Raw genomic sequence first — 19,557 nt, forward strand, 5'->3', positions numbered from 1 at the left:
CAGCATCATGCCGTGGGGATGTTTGTCAGCGGCAGGAACAGGGAGACTAGTCAGGATCGAGGCAAAGATGAACGGAGAAAAGGACAGAGAGATCCTTGATGAAAACCTGGTCCAAAAAGACCCCAGTCTGAGTCGAAGGTTTGCCTTCCAACAGGACAACGACGCTAAGCACACAGCCAAGACAACGCAGGAGTCGCTTTGGGACAAGTCTATGAATGTCCTTGAGTGGCCCAGCCAGAGCCCGGACTTGAACCCGATCGAACATCTCTGGAGAGACCTGAAAATAGCTGTAAATCAACGCTCCCCATCCAACCTGACAGAGCTTGAGAGGATCTGCAGAGAAGAATGGGGAGAAACTTCTCAAATACAAGTGTGCCAAACTTGTAGCATCATACCCAAGAATACTCAAGGCTGTAATCGCTGCCAAATGTGATTCAACAAAGTACTGAGTAAAGGGTCTGAATACTTACACAAATGTGTTATTTCCTTTTTTTTGTCATTTGTTTAGATTTTTTTTTCTTCTAAAAACCTGTTTTTGCTTTGTCATTATGGGGTATTGTGTGTAGATTGAGGAAAAAAATAATTTCATTCATTTTAGAATAAGGCTGTTTGTTACCTAACAAAATGTGGAAAAATTCAAGGGATCTGAATACTTTCCATAGGCACTGTATTATATATTATAACTAAGGCCTTGAGCTGGTTTCTTAAAATTGCCCTACAAAGAAACACAAAAAAGGGCTTTGGAATAACACAGAAGCAGACTAATAATCTCTAATAAACAAGAAATTCATACGTCTTATTCACATATGCTAATAAGCATCTAGTAATCATACAGTAGCATAGAAGTATATGGAAAATCTGAAGGACACTATTAGGATACCACAAAGTGCTTTGGAGTTTGATTATTTTAATGTGACAAGGGGGAGAAGCTTCAATCATTTCGAAAGAATGATTTCAAAAAGCTCAGTGAATCATTTTTAGGAAGCTGCACTGTAAATTCTTCAGATTCACATCAAATCTCAGAAAATTGTAACTGTCTTTGAAACAATCCCCAACAACCCCTAATTTGGTCCAATCTATTGAGAGAAGTAGACAAACAGGAATATTCCCAACGAGCAGACCAGAAACAGCCCACAGTTGAGCAGCAGTTTGGTTCTGGGTGGCTCGTACAACATCTCTATGACGGCTCTCTTGTCCTCTTCTGTCCTTTTGGGATGGGCATTGTATGCTGCTTCTTTAAACCCACAGAACCACTCCAACAGACGCATGCCCCTCCCACCCTCCCCACAACAACCTTCCTCTGCATGCATGAGCCCTGCGTGACCATTATCAAACTGGTTGGCAGGTGTTGCTGGAGTCGTTGCCGGGGTTGTCCCGTCGCTGGGGGTCGTGGGGTCATGGTCATTAGGCGGCGTTAGCAACGTGACGTCCTCCCCATCTAGACACCTAGCTCTACAGATGTCTGGGGGCAGATCCTTATAGAGGCCTCCATTCCCATTTAACTGCACAGGGCTCTTATCCGTCAGCTTGTACATCTCCTCACGGTCTTTGGGGGGAAGCTTTCCAATGTTACGCAGGCCCCATAATGTGGTGGTGCGAATCTGCTCCTCATCTGGAGGAGGGGTGCAGAGACTGACGACCACAGCCACCAGTCCAGATACCCAGAACAGCCCAGCAGCCACATACATGTAGTGGACATGTGTAATGAAGAAAGGCCTGTCGTCTGGCTGGTCACAGGGAGGCTCGCGATAAATAAACGCCAGAATCAGCCGGGTGGTACCCAGCACGAATCCGGTCATACCGCCCCAGAATGCACCTCTTTCGTTGCAACGCTTCCAGAACACACCCAGCATGAAGAGGGCGGCGATGGGCGGGGTCAGGTATCCAGCTACTTCCTGTATGTAGAGATACATCTGGCCGCCCTGCATCTCGATGATGACAGGGATCCAGGCAATACTGATGACTACCATGAACACCACGAACAGCCGGCCCACCAACAGTAGCTCTTTCTGGGATGCACTACGCCTTGCGCTCTGGTAGATGTCCAGGGTGAAGATGGTGCTAGCACTGTTAAAGATGGAGTCCAGATCACTCATGAGAGCTGCAATCATCACAGCCATCATCAGCCCTCGCAGTCCCATGGGCATCACTGACATGACCAGTCGCGGATACGCGATATTGGAGCAACCCGCCTTAGAGCCGCAAACGGCCAGGCAGTGCTCCGGTCCGATGCAGGCAATCTCATCCGCAAACAGGATCCGTGAGATCATCCCGGGGATGACGATAATGAACATGGGCAGGACCTTCAGGAAGCCAGCCATCAGCGTGGCACCCTTGGCATGGGCAATGTTCTTAGCAGCCAGCACCCTCTGGACGATGACCTGGTCGGCACACCAGTACCAGATGGAGGCTGGGGTTTGGCCCAGAAGGAAGCCAGGCCAGGGGATATCCTCGTCCAGTGGGCCCCGGAGGATCCGCAGGGAATCTGGCTTGGGCTCTATGCGGCAGGAAGCTGAGTAGGTGAAGTTCCCACTGGCCAGGATAGCTGTTACATTTGGGACAGCTAACATGTACTTGGTCCGAACCCCTTCAAGACCTCCGACCTTGATCAGGCTGATGACGGTCAGGCTGAGAGCTCCACCGATCATCAGCACGGCCTGGAGGGTGTCCGTGTACATGACTGCGACCAGGCCACCGGTGACTGTAAGCACTGCGGTCATACTGATGAGCAGGATGATGGACAGATAGAGGTTCCAGCCCAACGACTCCTGGATGAAAAGCGCACCGGCGTATAAGTCCACAGAGATCTTGGTGAAGATATAGAGCAGCACAGAAAGGGCAGCAAAGTACACCTTTAGCCTATTACCTCCGTAGCGTTTGGACAGGTACTCCGGCATGGTGTACACCCCAGAGTGGATATACACAGGAATGAACACCCAGCCCAGCAGCTGCAGCAGGAGAAGAGCGTTAAACTCCCATGCTCCCACAGCAAAGCCGCTGGCTGCTCCCGACCCCGCCAGGCCTATGAAGTGTTCACTGCCAATGTTACTGACAAACAGCGACGCTCCGATCACCACCCATGTCATGGAGCGTCCTGCCAGGAAGTATCCACTCACCGTGCTGCGGTTGGCCTTCCACATGGCAAAGAACCCGATGCCCAGCACCAGGATGAAGTACAGAGCCACCACAGCTATGTCCGCTGCCTCCATGACACCAGTACCCATACTCATTGCGAGTGCTAAACAGAATTACTCGCTCAAAACTGATGAAAAACTCCTTTCAAACCCTGCAAAAATCAAAGTTTAAAGTAACAGAAGGGCAATAAAAACACTATCCTTTGGTTTGCTGTCTGCATGGACGCTGTAGTATCCACCGTCTGGTCAAATGCACTAGGGGTGTGCGTTCGGGGGAGAATCTACCAGGAATGAGGACGCTCCCGGTTTAAAGGAGGATGCTGCAGGCCTCCAGTCTAGTATAGCCTAGAATTTACATTCCTGCAAGACAGCAAAGACAAAACACTTGATTAGAGCCCTTTTTCGACAGGAAGTGAGAAAGGTGACACATTTATACAAGACCTCTGAGGCAGAATTTCTGAGAAAACACAAAAGTCAAATCAGATTTTACTGGTCACTTACGCATGGTTAGCAGATGTTATTGTGAGTGTAGCGAAATGCTTGTGCTTCTAGTTTCCACAACATATACCTAATACACACAAATCTAAGTAAAGGAATGGAATAAGAATATATAAATATATGGATGAGCAATGACAGAGCAGCATAGGCTAAGATGCGATAGATAGTATAGAATACAGTATATACATATGAGATGAGTAATGCAAGATATGGAAACATTTTTAAAGTGACTAGTGTTCCATTTATTAAAGTGGCCAATGATTTCAAGTCTGTATGTAGGCAGCAGCCTCTGTGCTAGTGATGGCCGTTTAACAGTCTGATGGCCTTGAGATAGAAGCTGTTTTTCACTCTCGGTTCCAGCTTTGATGCACCTGTACTGAGCTCGCCTTCTGGATGATAGCGGGGTGAACAGGCAGTGGCTCGGGTGGTTGTTGTCCTTGATCTTTTTGACCGTCCTGTGACATTGTGTGCTGTAGGCGTCTTGGAGGGCAGGTAGTTTGACCAGTTGTGCAGACCGCACCCCCTCTGGAGAGCCCTGCGGTTGTGGGCGGTGCAGTTGCCTTACCAGTTGGTGATACAGCACAACAAGATGCTCTCAATTGTGCATCTGTAAAAGCTTGTGAGGGTTTTAAGTGACAAGCCATATTTCTTCAGCCTCCTGAACTTAAAATGTCCACCTTCTCCACTACTGTCCCGTTGATGTGGATATGGAGGTGCTCCCTCTGCGGTTTCCTGAAGTCCACGATCATGTCCTTTGTTTTGTTTAAGTTATTTTTCTGACACCACACTCCGAGAGCCCTCACCTCCTCCCTGTAGGCTGTCTCATTGTTGTTGGTAATAAAGCCTACTACTGTTGTGCATTCTGCAAACTTGATTAAGTTGGAGGCATGCATGGCCATGCAGTCATGGGTGAACGGAGTACAGGAGGGGGCTGAGCACGCACCCTTGTGGGACCCCAGTGTTGAGGATCAGCGAAGTGGAGATGTTGTTTCCTACCTTCACCACCTGTGGGTGGCCCATCAGGAAGTCCAGGACCAAACTGCACAGGGTGGGGTTGAGACCCAGGGCATCAAGCTTAATGATGAGCTTGGAGGGTATTATGGTGTTGAATGCTGAGTTGTTGTCAATGAACAGCATTCTTCCATAGGTATTCCTCTTGTCCAGATGGGATAGGGCAGTGTGCAGGCAATTGCATTGTCTGTGGACCTATTGGGGCGGTAAGCAAATTGAAGTGGGTCTAGGTGAAGTGACAGGTAAGGTGGAGGTGATATGATCCTTGACTAGTCTCTCAAAGCACTTCATGATGACAGAAGTGAGTGCTACGGGGCGATAGTCATTTAGTTCAGTTACCTTTACATTGTTGGGTACAGGAAAAATGGTGGCCATCTTGAAGCATGTGGGGACAGCAGACTGGGATAGGGAGAGATTGAATATGTCCGTAAACAAACCAGCCAGCTGGTCTGCACATGCTCTAAGGATGCGGCTAGGGATGCCATCAAGGCCGGCAGCCTTGCGAGGGTTAACACGTTTAAATGTCTTGCTCACATCGGCCACGGAGAAGGAGAGCCCACAGTCCTTGGCAGCGGGCCGCGTCAGTGACACTGTATTATCCTCAGTGGGCAAAGAAGGTGTTTAGTTTGTCTGGAAGCAAGACGTCTGTCCGTGATGTGGCTGGTTTTCGTTTTGTAGTCTGGGATTGTCTGTAGACCCTGCCACATACATCTCGTGTCTGAGCCGTTGAATTGCCATTCGACTTTGTCTCTATACTCACATTTTGCTTGCCTTGCGGAGGGAATAACTACACTGTTTGTATTCGGCCATATTCCCCAGTCGCCTTTCCATAGTTAAATGCAGTGGTTCGCGCTTTCAGTTTTACACAAATGTCCCCATCTATCCACGGTTTCTGGTTAGGGTAGGTTTAAATAGTCACAGGGTACAACATCTCATATACACTTCCTTATAAACTCACTCACCAAATCAGCGTATACGTTGATATTATTCTCTGAGGTTACCCAGAACAAAGGAGGGCGGGGGAAAGCTTTAACAGGTGAATTAAACTGAGCATGTTAACCTGTTAGGGCTAGGGGGCAGTATTGACACGGCCGGATAAAAAAACGTACCCGATTTAATCTGGTTACTACTCCTGCCCAGTAACTAGAATATGCATATAATTATTGGCTTTGGATAGAAAACACCCTAAAGTTTCTAAAACTGTTTGAATGGTGTCTGTGAGTATAACAGAACTCATATGGCAGGCCAAAACCTGAGAAGATTCCATGCAGGAAGTGGCCTGTCTGACAAGTTGTGTTTCATCTTGTCTCTTTTTATTGAAGACTGAGGATCTTTGCTATAACGTGACACTTCCTACGGCTCCCATAGGCTCTTAGAGGCCGGGAAAAAGCTGAACGATATCGAGGCAGGCTCTGGCTGAAACACATTATCGCTTTTGGCAAGTGGCCGATCAGAGTACTATGGGCTTAGGCGCGTGCCCGAGTCGACCCCATGCTTTATTTTCTTTCGTCTGTTTACCTAAACGCAGATTCCCGGTCGGAATATTATCGCTTTTTTATGAGAAAAATGGCATAAAAATTGATTTTAAACAGCGGTTGACATGCTTCGAAGTACGGTAATGGAATATTTAGAATTTTTTTGTCACGAATTGCGCCATGCTCGTCACCCTTATTTACCCTTTCGGATAGTGTCTTGAACGCACGAACAAAACGCCGCTATTTGGATATAACAATGGATTATTTGGGACCAAACCAACATTTGTTATTGAAGTAGAAGTCCTGGGAGTGCATTCTGACGAAGACAGCAAAGGTAATAACATTTTTCTTATAGTAAATCTGACTTTGGTGAGTGCTAAACTTGCTGGGTGTCTAAATAGCTAGCCCTGTGGTGCCGGGCTATCTACTGAGAATATTGCAAAATGTGCTTTCACCGAAAAGCTATTTTAAAATCGGACATATCGAGTGCATAGAGGAGTTCTGTATCTATAATTCTTAAAATAATTGTTATGCTTTTTGTGAACGTTTATCGTGAGTAATTTAGTAAATTCACCGGCAGTGTTCGGTGGGAATGCTAGTCACATGCTAGTCACATGCTAATGTAAAAAGCTGGTTTTTGATATAAATATGAACTTGATTGAACAAAACATGCATGTATTGTATAACATAATGTCCTAGGGTTGTCATCTGATGAAGATCAAAGGTTTGTGATGCATTTAGCTGTGGTTTGGGTTTATGTGACATTATATGCTAGCTTGAAAAATGGGTGTCTGATTATTTCTGGCTGGGTACTCTGCTGACATAATCTAATGTTTTGCTTTCGTTGTAAAGCCTTTTTGAAATCGGACAGTGTGGTTAGATTAACGAGAGTCTTGTCTTTAAAATGGTGTAAAATAGTCATATGTTTGAAAAATTGACGTTTTTGCATTTGAGGTATTTGAATAACGCGCCACGGGATTACACTGCGTCCCACCTAGCCCATAGAGGTTAACAGATTTACAAATTACAGTAACTTTGTCTTTAGCCCTCTAATCTCTAAGTATTGGCTAAACCAAAAGATTAAGAGCCATGCCCCTATCAGAGCTTCAAAGCAAACTAATGATGTCATGTAAGAAACTAAAAAGCCTAGCAGCTCAGTCCATGTGAAAAGAGAACAAAAATGCCTTTGTAGCCTATATTGTTTAACAGGATAGTTCACCCAAATTACAAAATTACATATTGGTTTCCTTACCCTGTAAGCAGTCTATGGACAAGATATGACAGCAATCCATGCTTTGGTTTAGTTTTCCTGGCTCTGTTTCCACATGTTAACATTTTAGCATTTGTAGAACAAACCCCATTCAAGTCATGAGACCCAATATTAGCATTTTTTGCATCATGTTCAAGACCCTAAAATAATCTGTAACTTTGTGTATTCTTTTCATGAAATTCTGTATAAATCAAATTTTAACTAGATTGAATGTGAACATTTTGTGAAACGTGTCCATGTTCCAATTATTTCTGATGAGTTTAAATCCATATGTGATGATAAGTTTTCTATACTAGAGATTGGAAATGCTCTTAAATATATAAAGAAGGGCAAAGCACTTGGAACAGATGGTCTTTCTGTGGAATTTTATTTACACTTTTGGGAACATTTAGAGGGACCAGTATTCAACATGTTCCAAGAATGCCAAGCTGTGGGTGAGATAAATGATTACTACCACAAAATATTTCCTTAATACCAAAACCTGATAAAGATCCCCTTTTCATAGTTAATTTGAGACCTATTACATTATTAAATATAAATTATAAATTGATAACTTTAGCATATGATAGACTTAAAATGGGCCAAAAGCACATTAATTAAAAACCAAACTGGCTTCATGAAAAGTCGCCACATTGGCTGTAACATTAGGTTAGTTTCAGACTTGATTGATCACGCTGATTCAATTGACTCCGAGGCTATTATTTTATTCCTCCACTTTTGTAATCATTTGATACAAAAGAACAGAAATTCCTAAAACATTCATTGTAAACTTTTGGTTTTGGGCCTAGCTTCGTCTCTGTTATCAATATGTTTTATAAAGATATTAATATTTCTAATATGATTAATCGTAACACATCTAAAATATTTAATATTCACCATAGTGCACTCCAGGGTTGTCCTATTTCAGCTTTCTTATTCCTTTTGGTTGCATTTTAAACAACCCTGAATTAAAAGGTATTTCAATATTTGGAAAATAAATAAATAAATCTCAGTTAGCAGATGATACAGCTCTGTTTCTAAAAGACAAGGATCAAGTTGCTATTAAACTTATTATCAAATAATTCTCTTCAGCTTCTGGTCTGGAACTTAATTTCAATTAATTATAAATATTGTCCATATGTAACTCAAATTACCAATCTATGGACAATATTCCAGTGAAAGACACTGAAATATTTAAGGGAGCACATGGCAAAAAACCATATTGTCCGTCAGCATCTCAATTTCATTCAAGAGATTAAAGACAAAAAAATCCATCTTTAATAACTGGCTCCAGCGTGACCTCTATTATTGGAAGGGTTTTATTGTCCAAAGAGGGTCTGTCACATTGTCTTCCCTGCTCTATCCCTATTTGTAGCTGATCAGACCACCCTGATAGCAACAAAACTTTCCAGACATTATATAGAAAAATAAACTAATTTAAGAAATCAATAATATCAAACAAAAGAGCTGATGGTGGGCTTGAAGTACTAGATTGAATTGCTATCAATAATACCTTTAAAGTAAACTGGATTAAGAAAAAGATGCATGCTTAGCTCTGAATCTATAGGGTACTTAATTCCGTCATATTTTTATGAAAATGTCTTGTCTTCAATTTGTGGAAGTGCAACTACTCTCCAGCAAAATTACCCATCAAACTGTCCAAATTTCATGAACAAGCCCTTTTAGCCTGAAACTGTGTTATATCCACAACTTATCCCCACACAAAACACTTCTGTGGAACAACAAAGATATTGTTGTTAAAAAACAAGTCTTTGTTCTTCCCTAAGTGGTTTGAAATAAATATTATATTTGTGCTTGATTTATTTGAAAAAGGAAATATACTCTTATAGAAAGTTCTTGGAAACAAATACATTATAAAGAATTGAATTCTATATGCAAAGCAATACCTTCAGGATTTACTCAATTAATGAAATATCATTTGTATTTTGGAGAACATGTCACGATTGATGCACAACTTGTTAGAAGGTTTCTCCCTGCTGGACAACAAATGTAATAATACATTCTTAAGATAACTTTTTAACTCCAAGAACAAGATCTCTCCTAGAGGGAAATTCTTCTGAAATGCATACATTACTGAAATTGAATGGAAGAAAGTTTGGCTTCTCACTCACAAATTTTGTATATAAAATAAAGTTAGAGAAATTCACTTAAATCTTGCACAAAATATACCCTTGCAATAACTTGTCTAAATGCATGGATTTAGAGGACATATGCCTTTTCTGTGATGAAGGGGAAACTATTATACAAATTTTTTATGAGTGTGACTCTGAAGTTGTTTAGGGGCAAGTAATTACATTATTTATTTCATTAATAAGACCCATGTATTTACAATGAAATACGTAATACGTTATTATTCAAATAAAAACAAAACTACTGAATTAGTAGTTAATTTCTTCATTATCTGGTAAATTTTACATATACAAAAACAAATATTTTAAATATGTCCCCAAATGCAGTACATTTTTACTTCGTATTCATTGTATTCTTACAACTCTATAATAGGTTTATACAATTGTAACCCCAGACCTTTTTTTTTTACTTTAGTTAATTTATGTTTCTTTAGAGAAAATACACATATAGTGATGTCCTATGTTTTTTTGTTATTGTAATTTGAAATGTAATAAATACATTTTCAATCATGACTTAGATGCATTATGATTACATCATCCCCCGACCATTGCAGCTGAAGTCATTATCCCGAGTCAAACTTTGCAAATTATTTACTAAACAATATGATATTTTAGATGGCTATTTCTCTGGTCAGTTTTAGCATCATCTACAGCTCAATATCACTTAGCATCAACCAACCTCAAACATGACCGGCCTCAATATCCTACACTAACAGAACTGTAAGAGAACTGTCCTGATCCAACAACATGCTCCAAGACAATCACTCTTCTTGTCCACCCGCACACAGCGGTCATTCTTCCCGCCTGTAGTTTACATATTTAGTGATTTCAGCCCTCATCACGTGCTGGCATAAACCCAACCGTCCGCCCTATCCCTGCCCCTTGCACTAAAATAACTCTTTGTTTGTCTCTTCAGCTCCGTGTTCATTGGACTACATGTCGCCAGCAGACCCTTCTAAAACAACAAAAACGGTTGTTCAATGGAACAGAAACGTTTGCATATGACCTGGCCAAAGTTATGCTATACTACAAATCAATCGAGGGTAGAGAAGAGGGTGCCAATGCCTTCACTGTCTTAGATACACTTGAAAAGTTGAATACTTTATTACTTGTTATGAGCATGTATGACAATTTAGAATGTCTTATAATGTTCTTTATAAAGGCTTAAAACAGACAGGTAGGCTATAACGCATGTGATGTAGTAATATCCATGTATTGTAAGACTTGTTTTACTATCATTACATGGTGGTGTGCATAGATATGCTGACAGCTGTATGGGTAGCTTCAAGGTGACATTTTCTAGACAAGATGCCCCCTGATGCTAAAAAGGGACTCAGGAGCTGACCGTTTGAGATACAGTATCAACATGAACCGATATCGGAGATATGGGATCAGGGCATTGTTGTCAAAGCACCATCAAGACATGTGGCACGCACCACAACCAATGATACAGCAGCAAAGGAATATTCTAGAAAGAAAGCGCACGCACTGTCCACATTGCCAAGGAGGTGTGTAGCCTCGTAGTAATGAGCAAAATGTGTGGTTGAATTTGTCAAAAAGAATAGTATTTGACCCTGACCTAGTAGCCTACATTAATTTACATTCCATGCATTCTGGGTTCAATAAAATAGTGACTTAAGTGCTCGACCTGCTTTTTCTTTTCTCCATCGCTTGTCCATTCTCTGCTTTTTTAGCACCCATTACGCATTGTCCAGGCTACAATTTAAAACGGGCGGTCATCACAAAAATGCACACTCACCATTCCCATTACGCTATATTGTAGCTACTGACAACATCAATCCACAAGTTGAGGATTTGACTGTGAGCCTGCTTCTTTAGCGACAGTAGATATGTGTCTCTTCCTGCGTCAGTCCTTCCGATGTAGCGATAATTCGTATTTTGTCCTGCCGTATGCTCTGTTCTCCAGCAGTTAAGTGTAATAGCGCACAGGTGACTGAATAGGACAAGGTAGCTAGGCTTTATAAGCATCGACTCCGCTTCTTCCCCCTATGCCACGCCCTACACGTGTAATACACGTGTGACGTTTCGGATGGCTTCGGTCGCAACACGCCCATTGGTTATTGTTCTAATTTTAAAATACCGTATTGTTTTGAGGAACAAACTACCTTTGCATACTACTGTAAATTAACCTTTGTTTTTGTTTTCTAACAGGGGATTGGTTTGCCTCATGACGTTCAACCTGTTAGCCTACTTGGGTGGAAATTGCCAGAAAGAAACCCCACTTTACCTAATTAACTGACTGGGCAGGAGATCCTGCTGGTTAATCAGCTTTAACAGTTGCATAATAACAGAACAATCTGGAAAATCACACTATTGGATATATGCACTTTTAAAACCCTTGTAATCTTCCTTCAAGGTGTTGAACTTCTCAGAAATGTGCATCCTCATTAAGCCTAGTCCTATTGCACAGGTGTCTGATGTCACAAGTCTGGCAATGTGACCCCACTCATACAAATCAAATCAAATGTATTTATATAGCCCTTCTTACATCAGCTGATATCTCAAAGTGCTGTACAGAAACCCAGCCTAAAACCCCAAACAGCAAGTAATGCAGGTGTAGAAGCACGGTGGCTAGGAAAAACTCCCTAGAAAGGTAAACCTAGGAAGAAACCTAGAGAGGAACCAGGCTATGAGGGGTGGCCAGTCCTCTTCTGGACGTGCCGGGTGGAGATTATAACAGAACATGGCCAAGATGTTCAAATGTTCATAAATGACCAGCAGGGTCAAATAATAATAATCACAGTAGTTGTCGAGGGTGCAACAAGTCAGCACCTCAAGAGTAAATGTCAGTTGGCTTTTCATAGTCGATCATTGAGAGTATCTCTACCGCTCCTGCTGTCTCTAGAGAGTTGAAAACAGCAGGTCTGGGACAGGTAGCACGTCCGGTGAACAGGTCAGGGTTCCATAGCCGCAGGCAGAACAGTTGAAACTGGGGCAGCAGCACAGCCAGGTGGACTGGGGAGAGCAAGGAGTCGTCATGCCAGGTAGTCCTGAGGAATGGTCCTAGGGCTCAGGTCCTCCGAGAGAGAGAGAGAGAGAGAGAGAGAGAGAGAGAGAGAAAGAAAGAAAGAAAGAAAGAAAGAAAGAGAGAAAGAGAGAGAGCATACTTAAATTCACACAGGACACCGGATAAGACAGGAGAAATACTCCAGATATAACAGACTGACCCTAGCCCCCCGACACATAAACTACTGCAGCATAAATACTGGCGGCTGAGACAGGAGGGGTCGGGAGACACTGTGGCTCCACCCTCCAAACAGTCTACAACTCGTGGATCTATCTAGAATGCAATGGCATAGCCTAATATGGGGAGATATTTGACATTGCTTTTATGTTTAATTATTAAAGTTATTTATAGTCTCAATAACACAATGCAGTGACCGCTGGGTCTTCCATTCAGTGCTTCCATCGTTTACATCAATTTACATTGTGAGGGGCTTCAATAGCCTACTTGGCCACAGAGGTAGTCCTATATCAGCTAGTAGGCTGGCCTAGAAGAGACCTGGATACGATACACAAGCATTTCAATATGCAATAACATCTGCTAAATATGTGTATGTGACCAATACAATTTCATTTGGATGAATTTATAGAAGATGAAGTCAGTGAATAGCTCCTGTCATTCTCTCTGATAAATAGGCTCTGTCTGTCTGATGTAGGATGAGACACATTAAAGACTACCAAAATTATACCTTCATCTCAATAGGTGGCCTACTGTGCATGCAAGGATAAACCCTTCAGTTCTGCACACACAGAAGTGACAATAGGCATTTGTTTTAGTATGGTGGAAGGTGATCAAGATGGGTCTGGAGAAACCACCAAGGCTGTGTCACTGCTCACCTGTGAGAATGTAGGAGGAGCACAATGAAATGCAAATGCCTCAACAATGGGCATCAATCTACACAGACCCTGTAAACTACACACTGACACAGTCGCACAGTATCTTCATACAGGTGATGCTGGGACAACTAGGCCTGTGTCAATACATACCTGAGGTGATATCAGCAAAAATGCACTTAGAAGCTTTATATAAAGCTGAGCTCATGTTTTAATAAAATAGGCCTAATATTGAAACCTGAGAACCTGATAAGTACTATAATTGGCTTTGATAAAAAATATTCAAATTACATCAAAATCAAATCAAATGTTATTGGTCTCATGCACATAGCAGATGTGATTGCGGGTGTAGAGACATGCTGGCCCCACACATGTTTATCCACGCAACTAAGTTGTTTGCTTGTCTGCTGACGAGGACAGTACATTTCCACTTGCTCATTTTTTTTGTTCGAGGAAATACATTTCCGCTTATTGACATATGAACTACGTTTCCCGTAATGCTTCTCGTTTCTGAATTTACGTCCTTTTTTGTGACAGGCTGTCATGCGCAGAAGTTTTGACCTACACAGTCGCAGGAGAACATGGCAGCTTTAGGACTTGGGCTGCAGGTATGACTTTCTAAAAACAAGAATGTTATGCGATCTGTGGCTCTGTTTTTAATTTGGGAATGTATTTAGATTATTAACAAGGACAAAACGGATCAATGTGTATTGTTTTGATATCGCGCAGAATGTGTTTTTAACACAGAATACGCGAGGCCTTGCATGCTGGCATGAACTTGACAAGCCCGCTGGCAAGCTAACGACACCCGGCTAATTTCATCAACATTGTTAGGTACCTGGCTGGATAGCTATCTACGTTTGTTGGGCATTTTCCTACGAACCGATGGCACTACTGTTAAATATTGTCCAACGCCCATAAGACAGAGGTATTATTATCGCCATGCGAATGACATAACTTTATTGTAGAAAATGTGGTCAAGCTAACCAACGTTAACTTCCTACGGCACTCCAGACGTCACTTATGAAGATATTCATTGGCTGATTAGGATCTCTTTCCTTCTGCAGGTGCGTCAGTTCAGCACTTCAGTTCTTCGACAAGCTTTGATCAGGGTAAGAATGAATGAAGTACTGCCCATGTCCTCTGATCAGTGTAATATTAAGTCAATGACGACTCGTGTTCTTTGGTAATGATGTTAACGCACGCCACAGCTTGAGTAATGTCGTTGGCTCTGTGATTAAAGTACATGGTTGTTTTATAGCTTATTTTTGTGTCCGTTTTCTATTCTAGCCCCCCATCGACGTGTATGGGGTCGGAGGCCGCTATGCCACAGCCCTGTTCTCTGCTGCCAGCAAGCAGAAGAAACTGGAACAAGTAGAGAAGGAGATGGGCACATTGTCAGTAAGTTATCCACTGCACCTCTCTCTCCTGTCTTAGTCCTCAGTCTGGCCACAAGTGTGTAATGTATATACACTCTTTTAACTTGGGCAGGGCTATTCAACTCTTACCCAACGAGGTACGGAGCCTGTTGGTTTTCTGTTCTACCTGATGATTAATTGCACCCACCTGGTTTCCCAGGTCTTAATCAGTCCCATATTAAGGAAAAATGAAAATAGGCAGTGGAGCTGGCTTCAAGGTCCAGAGTTGAGTTTGAGGGAACTGTGTTACCATTATTTAACTAGGCAAGTCAGTTAAGAGCAAGTTCTTATTTACAATGATGGCCTACACCGGCCAAACACAGACGACGCTGGGCCAATTGTGCGCCGCCCTACGGAACTCCCAATCACAGCTAGTTGTGGGAAACCATACATTTGTCTGTTTGGCACTGTCTGTGGCCACAATATACTTTTTGACCAGCTTCCTTTCTCTTTCTGTCTTTTCCTTCTCCGTCAGTCTCTGATCAAGGACCCCAAGCTGTCCAGTATCGTGATGAACCCCCATGTCAAGCGCAGCCTCAAGCTGAAGTACTTCGGTGCCGCCATGACTAAGGCAAATCTCTCCCCAATCACAGTTAACCTCATCAGTGAGTTGCCCAGCCTTACTAAGTTATACTGCACATGCCACTCTTGTTCTGGAGACTGCTGTTGTGTAAGAAAATTAAATGGGGCAGGTTTGTGGAGGATAACGTTGTTGTTCTGCTGTCAAGACTCATCTACCAAACTACTGCTTGTCTTCCTTTCTGTGTTTTCTGTCCCTCTTGACCGTTTGAAATGTTAAAATGGAAAAATCAATATGGATGTCACGCCATACCTTTTGATCGGCTAGTTGTAATCATGAATATAAAGTAAATGTCAGCTAAGAGTATTAGTATGGTGATCTTAATTAGCTACAAGTGATCTTAATTAGCTAGTGATGCACATGAGAGAGTAGGAAAGAGTCCTTTAAGAGTATTTTGGCTATTGTTATGACAACATCCTCACCCTTACTAATGTTAGTTCATGCAAATGATGATGCAAATGCAATTAGTGAAAATGTTAGTTGTGTCTACTGGCTAGGCTAACGTGGTTTCATTGTCCTCCTCTCTCCTCCTCAGCTGTGTTGGCAGATAATGGCCGCCTGACCCTGACCGCAGATGTCATTGGTGCCTTTGCAAAAATGATGAGCGCTCACCGTGGCGAGGTCATCTGCACTGTCACCACAGCACATGTACGGTGACACACATACACACACTTGTTCTATATGGCATGGGTTCTCAGTGGGGTCGTACTACAGGGGTTCCACGGCCAAGATCACAAAATATGTACCGTACCAGTCAAAGGTTTGGAAACACCTACTCATTCCAGGGTTTTTCTTTATTTTTACTCATTTCTACATTGTAGAATAATATTGAAGACATCAAAACTATGAAATAACACACATGGAATCATGTACCGTAATTTCCGGACTATAAGCCGCTACTTTTTTCCCACGCTTTGAACCTCGCGGCTTAAACAATGACGCAGCTAATATATGGATTTTTCCCGCTTTCAAAAAAAAAACGTGCTCAGTTTTTTGGCGGCATGAAGCTTTCATTAGACCAATGAAATTGCCGAACGGGTTACGGTCAAATAACTTTTTTGTTTACTGTTTAGATTAAATCGAGCGCGCTCAAACTTCCCATCATTCTGATTACGGTAGTCATTTTGTCACCCTCATCATGGCAAAGACACGGAGAAATGCATATGATGCCGCTTTCAAGTTGAAGGCGATTGATCTGGCTGTTGGAAAAGGAAAGCTGCTGCACGGGAGCTTGGTCTGGAGCAATGACTTTCTTGGTAGGCTACTGTTTACTGCTAATTGTTTATTTTTTGTTACAAGCCGTTTTTCGTTAAAGCCTGTGTAAAGTTCATTTGTTTCAATGTACCGGTAGGCACCTGCGGCTTATAGACATGTGCGGCTTATTTATGTTCAAAATATAATATTTTTTTTAATTCGGTGGGTGCGGCTTATATTCAGGTGCGCTTAATAGTCTGGAATTTACGGTAGTAAGCAAAAAAGTGTTAAATCAAAATATATTTTATATTTGAGATTCTTCAAAGTATCCGCCCTTTGCCTTGATGACAGCTTTGCACACTTTTGCCATTCTCTCATTTACATACTTACTAACAACAGATTAAACAAAGTTTTGTCCATGTGATCTGTGGAATAATTTGACGGTATAATACAATACATTGTAATGTTATTAGGCCTAATCTACAATTATTGTATGCCAATGCAGCTGTTTCTATCACAATATCAAATCAGTCATTTCTGGGTAACAATTAAGTACCTTACTGTGATTAATTAAAAACAAAGTGGTCAAAAAGAAACAAATAGCTTCTTAGAAAATAGCAATTTCTCAAGCAAGAATTTTGACAGGACCAATGTTCCCTCCATTTTTGGGGGAGGGGGGCACTGAGCAAATTTCAGGTCTGCCGGGTGCAAACTTAAACGTTGTGAAAATTCTGTGCAACTTCTGGCGCACGTTTGTGAACACTGAGGCTGTACCCGCTTTAAATTAGTTTTCACAATGGCCATGTAGACGGCTGTGGCTATTTGATCATATTGTAGGCCTAACAGTTTAACATGGATACAGCTGTTCTATCATTCAGCCTACAGTAGCAGCCAATGTCTGGTGTTCAATGTAGGCCAACATTGCATGAGACTTTGGAGAAGAAAAAACATGCAGGGCTTGACAGTAACCTGTTTATCCACTTGTCCTTCAGACAAGGTGACTGAAAATGTTGTTTGATGCTACAAACCACTTTACAAAATAAAATTAATTATTATTCCCATTCCCTTATTAGAGAATCAGACAAATTATGCTACCCTCAGCTTATTCAAGCCTAAGTAGCCAATAGGCAATCTCAAAATATAGCACTGCCCCTTTAAGACAAAAAAAAAAAAAACATTTTTACCTGACTCGCTTTTCTAGAACTGTACACGTTTTGTGCTCTTGTAGGAAGCAATCACGACCCTATTGCTGATCTATAACTGGGCTAATAACTCACTATCAGGTGCACCTACCACCAACAGCCCGAGACTAATAAAAAAAGTTTGGCGATCGACTAGGAATGCCTTGGTAACCACTGCTCTAGAAAGTTGAATCCAATTCAATCTTGTGCTTCTCTCTGTTGGCTAATATTTCTGCACATTATTATTCCAACCTCATAGTGTGGAAATGTATATAAAACACAGGAAAATCATGTTTGTCTTTAACCCTGAGCAACATGGGACTGGCAGGCTCACAGCGGTATTGGTATGCACAGTACTCCACCAATTATACATTTTGGTATGGACAGCTCAATACTTATTGTATTCCTAATTTTGTTTTTTAATCAAATGCACAGCCGCCGCGCTCACTAAGTGGGATTAGGCGTCCGCCTATGGCGGCAGATTGACGAGGGTGGCATTTTCTGAGTTAAACTGACCAAGACGCACCTCCAACAACACCACATAAATAAAAACAATGACAATTTCTCTCAACCAGTGGCATATGGGCTTTTTAGGTGAGTACTGATGCCGCCCTGTGATAAGCAGTGCACCCTCGGTCAAAGGCAGGGGTGCAAAATATTTTGCTAGTCCAATCCCAGCTCGCTTCTTAAAGGTGCTGTTGGCGAGACGCATCGCTGTGGCACACCACCAACATTCCGTCCAAAAAAATGATCTAACAAATTATGTAGCAGATATATGATATCTGAGTATATGGCCTTTTCTGTAGCTTACAGGCTGGATATAAAATCTGACAGTCCTTGTATACTGTTTTTTTATCTCACATGAGATATTCAGATAATATTTTTTTACCTTTATTTAACTAGGCAAGTCAGTTAAGAACAAATTCTTATTTACAATGATGGCCTAGGAACAGTGGGTTAACTGGCTTGTTCAGGAGCAGAACGACAGATTTTTACCTTGTCAGTTCGGGGATTCGATCCACCAACCTTCTGGTTACTGGCCCAACGCTCTAACCACTAGGCTACCTTCCGCCCCGTTATGAGGACGTCCCTGAGGAGTTTGCTATCACAAAAGGGGTCCCCGGCCCCCAAAAGTTTGAGAACCCCTGGTATATGGTTGTCAATCCAAGTTACATGTCAGTTATTGTAGCATTTGATTTGATATTTTTGTTTGTGTGTATAACAGCCCCTGGATGAGGCTAACCTGGCAGATCTGAAGGTGGCTCTGAACGGCTTCCTGACAAAGGGAGAGACTCTCATACTAGAGACCAAGGTGAGGCCATACTCAATTCGTGCCCTCTGTGGCACAATACGGATTTTAAGTAATCTACCATCAATTTACGATAGATGCAATGGTTTAGGACTGTAAGGCTAGCACAAAACAAGAAAATGCTGATATCCAGTCACATACATTGCTATGGTGTCGACTGGTGCTTTAACTTCCTGTGTTATTTTGCTTTTCCCTCCAGTCTGACACCTCCATCCTGGGCGGTATGATTGTCAGCATTGGGGATAAGTATGTGGACATGTCCACCAAGACAAAAATCCACAAATTGACCAAGATCATCAGAGATAGTTAAGTCTGTCTCGTCCGGCTGGGCATGGGGATGTTTCTCTTCTTTCTGCAACCTATACAGCGCTATGTCCGCTAAGATCCTGTCTAGTTGTTCATAATAAAATATTCTGTAACATATACTTTGTATTTGAAATGTCTTTATTTCTGTGTCCATGCAGACTGGTTGTTGCTGGCGCAGGGAATATCAAAAGCTT

At 42.1% G+C, this 19,557-nt stretch overlaps 2 protein-coding genes across 2 annotated transcripts; one reads left to right on the forward strand and one right to left on the reverse strand.

Moving 5' to 3' along the window:
• Positions 1 to 550: 550 nt before the first annotated feature.
• On the reverse strand, positions 551 to 11,537 carry LOC106586629 (sodium/myo-inositol cotransporter). The gene is made up of 2 exons (XM_014174119.2): positions 11,277 to 11,537; positions 551 to 3,494 (listed from the first exon to the last, which is right to left on the reverse strand). The coding sequence occupies exon 2, from the start codon at positions 3,228 to 3,230 to the stop codon at positions 1,077 to 1,079; it is 2,154 nt and encodes a 717-aa protein (XP_014029594.1). The 5' UTR covers positions 3,231 to 3,494; positions 11,277 to 11,537; the 3' UTR covers positions 551 to 1,076.
• Positions 11,538 to 13,869: 2,332 nt separating this feature from the next.
• Positions 13,870 to 19,480, forward strand: LOC106586630 (ATP synthase subunit O, mitochondrial). The gene is made up of 7 exons (XM_014174120.2): positions 13,870 to 13,983; positions 14,443 to 14,487; positions 14,666 to 14,776; positions 15,269 to 15,398; positions 15,909 to 16,021; positions 18,974 to 19,060; positions 19,257 to 19,480. The coding sequence occupies exons 1-7, from the start codon at positions 13,957 to 13,959 to the stop codon at positions 19,365 to 19,367; spliced, it is 624 nt and encodes a 207-aa protein (XP_014029595.1). The 5' UTR covers positions 13,870 to 13,956; the 3' UTR covers positions 19,368 to 19,480.
• Positions 19,481 to 19,557: the final 77 nt, after the last annotated feature.

Source organism: Salmo salar, chromosome ssa25 (genome assembly GCF_905237065.1).
Source record: "Salmo salar chromosome ssa25, Ssal_v3.1, whole genome shotgun sequence".
Taxonomy (NCBI): Eukaryota; Metazoa; Chordata; class Actinopteri; order Salmoniformes; family Salmonidae; genus Salmo; species Salmo salar.

Bases quoted from the DNA above. Each gene is read 5' to 3' on its own strand.
- LOC106586629 (XM_014174119.2), bottom strand. From the start codon at position 3,230: ATGAGTATGGGTACTGGTGTCATGGAGGCAGCGGACATAGCTGTGGTG.
- LOC106586630 (XM_014174120.2), top strand. From the start codon at position 13,957: ATGGCAGCTTTAGGACTTGGGCTGCAG. The intron at 15,399-15,908 runs GTGAGTTGCCCA...TCTCCTCCTCAG, and splicing joins AATCACAGTTAACCTCATCA to CTGTGTTGGCAGATAATGGC. The intron at 16,022-18,973 runs GTACGGTGACAC...TGTGTATAACAG, and splicing joins GCACTGTCACCACAGCACAT to CCCCTGGATGAGGCTAACCT.